Source organism: Battus philenor, unplaced genomic scaffold (genome assembly GCF_028537555.1).
Source record: "Battus philenor isolate CCGP_79_NKW_IND1 unplaced genomic scaffold, ilBatPhil1.0.hap1 SCAF_24, whole genome shotgun sequence".
Lineage (NCBI taxonomy): Eukaryota > Metazoa > Arthropoda > Insecta > Lepidoptera > Papilionidae > Battus > Battus philenor.
Window position 1 is genome coordinate 1,846,671 of NW_027181687.1, and position 7,431 is coordinate 1,854,101.

General features: G+C 31.0%; 1 protein-coding gene across 1 annotated transcript; it reads left to right on the forward strand.

The window, feature by feature from the left end:
• Positions 1-203: 203 nt before the first annotated feature.
• LOC137924680 (zinc finger protein 558-like) lies at positions 204-1,590 on the forward strand. Its single transcript, XM_068768100.1, has one exon. It carries the CDS (start codon positions 285-287, stop codon positions 1,362-1,364), a length of 1,080 nt encoding a protein of 359 aa, XP_068624201.1. The 5' UTR covers positions 204-284; the 3' UTR covers positions 1,365-1,590.
• Positions 1,591-7,431: the final 5,841 nt, after the last annotated feature.

Here is a 7,431-nt window from a genome sequence, read left to right on the forward strand (position 1 = left end):
AACGTAAAAGTATTTTTACCAACACAATTTTGACACATTAGCTGTCATAACAAGGCAGAATTTCGTACTTATAAATTAGCTTCTTATACGTAAATCCCTAATATCTTATAATAATGTCTAGCTATGACGAATTATACGAGAATATCTGTAGGTTATGTCTAACATACAGTAAAAATGAAAATATATCTTTACTAGATAGTTTTAACAACTGTACACATTATGGAGAAGCGGTGTTGACTTTCGCAAATATATCTCTTAAAACTAACAACGATTTACCTACAAAAATGTGTTCAAGATGCTTATTTTATTTAAGGCAAATGATCATATTTAAACGGACTTGTGAATCAAGTGACAAACAGTTAAGAAATTTGAAAAATTGTAGTGATTTTGGTCCCGAAAATTTAAAAGAAAGAATCGTTCAATATTGTATTTATAAATTATTTTTTCCAAATGACTTAGTTAATGAATCTAAGGTAACTGATGAAGCAAGTAACCAAAATGATACATTTCTCTCATCTAAAAAAAAATTAAAAACGAAACACTCAACTCAACATACATTAGCGGAGAATGGCATAAATCAAAATATTAGTGTTGATGAAATTTGTGACCAAAAACCACGTGTGAATTACATGCAAGAGGCTGACCGATTACTTGATGCAATGGAAAGCTTGAACAAAACAGGGCCTGAAATATCTACTGATGCTTTAGGAATCAGAAGAAAAACATTATTGAAACGAAGGAAATTATTAAAATCAAATCAAATTAAAAGCAAAACAAGTAAAATTAATGTAAGTAAACCTATGAAAATCTTTAAATGTCGAATATGTTATAAGGTGTTAGCAAATCAGCTTACATATAAGCAACATATGCAACGGCACACAGGCTGTAGGTTTATGTGTGAACATTGCGGTAAAGGTTTTCCTGTCAGAGCTGAATTAAATATTCATAGAGTTGCACGTCATGGAACTGGTCCTTATCTACAATGTCAGCATTGTGCATTTAAAGCTCCCAGAAAGTTTGATTTGAAAGAACATGAAAGAATTCACACCGGCGAAAGACCATATGCATGTGACAAATGCGGTCTTACCTTCCGTAGAAGAGGTATATGGAGAAAACATATGATATATCATGGTGAAAAAAACATTCAATGTACTCAATGTCCGAGGAAGTTCTACCAACGCAGTGCAATGCTTGCACACGCTAATAACATACATAATAGAATGTATGTATATTTGTGTAATAAATGTGGTATAACATATGCAAAACCTGCAACAGTAAGAAGGCATCTTACTGAGCGACATGGTATTCCAAGAGAAATGCAGGGTAAAGTTATTCGTGTCAATAAAGTTGCAGGCGGAAATTGAATTTAAATAATTCTTAAGAAAATGGCCTAACAAGTTCACCTTTCTGAAGCGTCTTTGGGATAATCTTGCCCTTGGAATTAGAGTGATCAAACCTTTATATGATTTATAAGATAGTTTGAGACTTATTAGCATAAAAATGCTATGTTTATTCGTAATGAGATTATAAATATAGTTTGTACCATATATATACATATTTAGTATTATACACTTTATATAATTTTTCTATAATAACACACATACATATTAGTTATCTCTACATAATGTTGCTTTGATAAAGAATGTCTAAAGGCATTAAGTCTGGCATTATACAAGTTGTAAACAGATAAAAGAGAAAAATATGTGACATTGAGACAGATTAAATATGAGAGTGAAAACAAAAATATTATATGGAAAAATAATTTTGACAAAAATATCTTTGTGAACCATAACAGGGGTGAATGACAGGTCTCCAAAAGCGGCGGCCAATAAAAAACTAATTTGTAAAAAGAGGAAATAAATAAATTAAAAATAAAGCAAAAATAATCTTTCTATTTATCCTTCTCTAAGCCTTTGCTCAGTTTTAAATTACATTTACAGGACATAGACCAATTAACCTCTATGGTTTATAAATATATATTTTTTTATTTTGAAAGTCCTATCTTTGGAAATAACTAAAATCATATATAAATACTTAAGGTTATTATATACTGGATAAAATGTCCTACGCAGAAATTATGATCACATTTGTATCAGAATGTGCTTGGAAGTGGGTTTAAATTTTTATTTTCTATTAGCCAATATCACATAGTAACAATATCAAATTAATATAATTGTCTTTATGAATTTAGTAAAAAAAACTGTTTGGATATAGTGTTTACTAGAAAATTGTACATTTACCTTAGTTTCTCCTGTATATGCTTCATTGTTTAGTTTTTATAGCCAGTTACATAAATCAACTACTAAAAAAAACTTAATGACTGAACAAAAAAAAACTTTATGTATGTGACAGTATTCTGGGAGTTTATATTGATTTTCTTTTTTAATTAGCAAGGCACATGGTAAGCTTGCTCTTGAATATAGGCTTTGTAAAAATATTAAAGAGGTAAATGTATAGCTCTTTTGTTAGCAAAATTCTTTAAAGCATTTTACACCTATTTTCAATCGACCTTTATAAAGTTAATGCTGTGGTCATCTAAAATTATAAAGACAGTCAGCTCCAATAATTAGATATATAACAATTTGGTGTTTACATACATAGATATTCCTTATATCTATACAAATAAATAAAATTTGAGTGTCTGTAATATTAAAATAACCTTATACATGTGTTTGAATATATTATACGGTATATTTTGGTACATATATCAAAATCTCATTTTTTAAAATATATGTGTCCGTTTGTTCCGGCTAATCCCTAAAACGGTTGTATCGATTTTGACGGGACTTATACAGGCAGGTAGCTACTGTAATAAGGAGTAATTTGGCTTCTTTTTATTTTTAAAACTTGAAAATGTCTTATTGATAATATAAGAATAAACATTTTAAATAGACTTTTTTTACTTTGACAACAATAAAATTAAAAAAAATTTCGGAATTCATATTTTTACATTTTATTGATTTGCATTATAATTATGCTTAGATGTCTTTCTATGTCGATATTTACACAACTGCTAACTTATCTGTGCTCTACTGTGACATATATACCAGCCGAGACCTTTTTGAAAAAGAGGTACTTGTGATAAAAAGTATTCTGTCTGTCGCACATATCTCGTAGGTCTGCATGCCGCTGGGACCATAAGGTAATGGAGAACTGGCAAGTGCAGGTTAAGACATTCACCAAGGAGGTCAATAAATTACTTTCTTAAGGTTGCGGAATTCTTCTTATCGCCGGTATGTCTTGGAAGTAATAAAAACACGAAATATGAAATAGAAGTGAGTATATTCAAGCAAAGCCCATATTTAAATTGATTTAAAACAACGAAAACAATGTTCAATCAATAAAAATCGTCAGCAAATGACAAGTGGAAAAGTATTGCAGAGCGCTCTCTTTCGCCTGATATGTAAAGATATATATTTCTGTGGGATTCCCCTTTTCGATGCGCCGCTGACGATGACGTAATTCAGCTCCAACAAGGTCATTGAAAACGGATTGAAGCCGCTGCCTACCGATCATATGGAACTCTTGAACTACGATCCAGCGGACATATCACAACTGAAATGAAGATGATGATATCACCGAAATGAAATATCACCAGCTGATGATATCACCAAATAGCTATGAGCATAAAAATTTTGTCGCCGGACCTTCCTGGAGTACTACAGAAGAGTTATAGAAGTAAGTATAAAGAGAAACGAATAGGCTAAGTATAATAAAAAATATAGGAACGAATCGTGGCACCTGTAGTTATTCGTTGAGGAATGGCGACGCAATTAACGCGAGGTATGACAGTAATAAGAATGAAATGGAATGCAAGAGTGACGAACTAAACAAGAATGAATGGAATGAATGGAAAATTAAGATGGAAGAAAGAACGACGACGATTATAGAAAATTGCATTACATTTAATATTATGGATATCCTATAGAAGTAGATAAGAGAAATATCGATACCGTTAAACCTATTAATAAGGCAAACAACCAATTTAAAGTTCGCAAACTGTAAGTCGTATCGCAGTTTAAATGATTCCAGCAAGTGGCGCATGAAACTCGCAGTTCGTATAGCTCTCCGATACGAGAGCCACCTTATAAGTTATTGGCTGAGTACCACAGCGAAGTTAGATTGGCGCTCTTAAGCTATCGGCTAAGTTATCGGTTGAACCGATATTTCGTTGACCAGAAATTACGTTTCCTAGGTATAAGAAACTGATTTTTTTAATACGCTGAATTATTCTATAACCTGCTGAAAGATGTAGACCTAACAAGAGATTCAGCTTGCTTCACTAGGGCGTTTCTAAATCAGAATTGGCAGCATCCATATACAGAGGACTTTGGTCAGGGGAGCAGAATGCAAAAACATCGCAAGGCTGCCTTCTTAAACCTGTTACGCGGACCATCAGCCCCGAGCATCGTATCCAGGCTCTCTTTCTATAACGCGATGTACTTAGCACCTTCGAGGTGTTTCCATAGAATGCTGTGAAACTACATTTCTAATGCATCAGTTAAAAAAAAACAATCTATGAAAAATAGCTGGTCGTCCTTTAATTCAATCAGAAAGAGCCAACCAGAGAGTGTTACTGGATGGCTGTTTCATCCTCTAGACCAGAGTTTCCCAAACTTTTTTGTGTCGTAGACCCCTTGCCATGTTTTTCCGTGTTGGGTAGACTCCCTACTTACCTGATTTTGATTTCCTGTAAATTTCTAACTGTAGTGAAGTTTAGTGTTAAAATCTTAAAGTAAAAACATATGTTAATTCATAAATTTATTAATTGAATTTTAATTAAAACTAAATTTTGTATCTGTTATGTAAAATATACGTAACATATTAATAATTTTTTACTTCATAGGTACTTTTATAAATAATGTAAATGTTTTGATATTAGAAGATAGTATGATGTAAGTAAATAGGTACTATCAGTGTATGTGTTGAGATCCACTATCGTGGACCCCCAGTTTGATTTCATGGACCCCCAAATTTTTTTTGCTGACGTAGACCCCTTGCAGATTGTCATAGACGCCTAGGGGTCGAAATAGACCACTTTGGGAATCACTGCTCTAGACGCCCACTGAAAGGAATTGCCCTCCCTCAAAGATATCTATGGGTGTATATACCGTTGTACACTTATATTTTATGAAGTCAGCTTACTTGGTGATGCGTGAATGGCAGACGGACTTTTTTCTACTCCCATATCCATATAGACTAAGTGAACATACTGAACTCTTTTCACACGGTATTAGGGTATACAGAGGAAGCTGCTGTCCATCCTCTAGAAATTTCTTTGAGAGTAATCCTATGTAATTAAAGTGCAGTGTGACTGTATCCCAAGAATCGAAGTGCATAGTGTAGAAAAAAAAACAATATCAGTAGTTCGAAATTATATTTAGCCCGGCCAAAATAAATTTCAAAACCGTTTGCCAGTTTGATGGACATGTTAATAAAGGTGTATTGTATTGGACAGTGGAACTAAGCTAGTTTGTAACGACGGGTCGATTATAAACATATTGGCTTCTCTGAATCACAAATATTCACTTTTTAATTTGATCTAAAAACAAAAGCAAATTCAATCGAACGAATTTGAAAAAGGAAATTTGATGTTTTTTTTTTATTTAAAATTATTAAACTTCATTTTACATGCAAAGATAAATAAATAATTCGATATTTTACTTAAAACACACTAAGGCAGGAGACGAAGCACAAAAAATATGAACTTTAAAACTTCCGAGAATTAGTTTGCCCTGAAAAACAAGTGACAACCACGTTTGTATAGATTTTGAAAAAATGATTAAAAATTTTCTTTCGTTGAATTTTATTGCTAAAATTTTGTGTATCAAAACAATATTTCATTACGAAGTTTCGTACTAACTACCTATTCTAGCTATTAATTCTGTTATTGGCTGTTTACATATTAAAAAAAAAAACGAATTTGAATTTGGAACATTAGCTTTTACGAAAAAAATGAACTTCTTTCCCGCCTTTATTGTATATTTTTTGTTTAGAAATTATCGTACATTTTCTTTGTAACAGAATTTATGATTAGAATAGGTATAGGGTATTTCATGTTTTTATTTAACGTAAAAATATTTACCTATAGTTAAGCTTTTAGGTTGTAATGTTTTTAATTAAATCCATCATGGTTCTAAGTGTACGCCTATAATAAAGTTTGACAAGATATATCAGAACTTTCTTTTCTTAGTTTTATATTAAAATTTAGAAATATATTATTAAATAAATCGTATTAAAGCAAGAGTTTTTAGTCGATTGAAATGTGCGGATCTTGGTTTGTTGACTCATTTAAATGATTAATATTATAATGCATATATGAAAAATTGTAAAATTTCATTTAACCCTTATTAGCCTAGAGTTTCAATTTTGATACCAATCTTTTAAACCGAATGTTTACATTACTATTAGTTTTTTTATATTATGTCCAACGATATTAAAAAAAATCTATTTTATTTTTTCCTTCATCTAGACCCTCAAGCAAACACAGTAATATTAAATAAAATCACTTTCGTAAATCAGGCTATTAAGGGTTAAAGAGCAACTGTTGAGTTTCTATCCGGCTGTTTATGGTAGCTTAGTGCTTATAATGTTAAAATAATCGACGATTCAAAAGCACATGTAAATGGCTATTTAAAAAAAAATCATTTTCAATTTGAATCCTAAAATATAAATTTATCTATCGCACTTACCGATACTATCGTCATTTTTTTAATATATCATATATACCACTGGAGATATGCCGCTTCTAACCGGCTTTTTATTGGAAATATAGGAAAGCCTATTTCTAGTGGAAGTACTACTGTACTATTTAGAATAATTATGTTGACTATGACTACGTATCACTAAAAAGTTAGTTTTATTTTATTAAAAAAGTTGCCTCAATTCTAAAAAAATTTTTTTTCCATACAGATTATGTTCCGTGTCAAAAATAAATTCAAATATATCGAAAATATAATACGATAAAGGTTACGTCGATATTTAACATAAGGACGAAATCGTTGAAGGGTAAAATGCCTTTTTTTGTTGGTAAAAAGGAATTATGAATGGTAAAGAATTTTTAATATACGACAGTCCCGTTGTAAAGGTTGCGTATTTTATTCGCATCTCTTTTAGTGAGTTTTGTGGAATGCCGCACTCTTTGATAGGATAGTCAAAATTCGACACACCTTTGTGGATCGTGACATTTTTGCGTTACAATTCGTATCCGAATCGTTTTTTCACATGAGCCGTTGTGTTTTAACAAACCTATTTTTTATTGTCATGCGTGCACGACTATTGTTTTCTTTATAAATATTACACTAATTTATTTAGTTCTTAAACATATTCTATTCAAAATAATTTAGAAATAATATAATATATATCTATATTTATTTATATATAAATATACACATATTATTAGTCTTGTATATATATATATAGATCGATCTT

Bases quoted from the DNA above. Each gene is read 5' to 3' on its own strand.
- LOC137924680 (XM_068768100.1), top strand. From the start codon at position 285: ATGTGTTCAAGATGCTTATTTTATTTAAGGCAAATGATCATATTTAAA.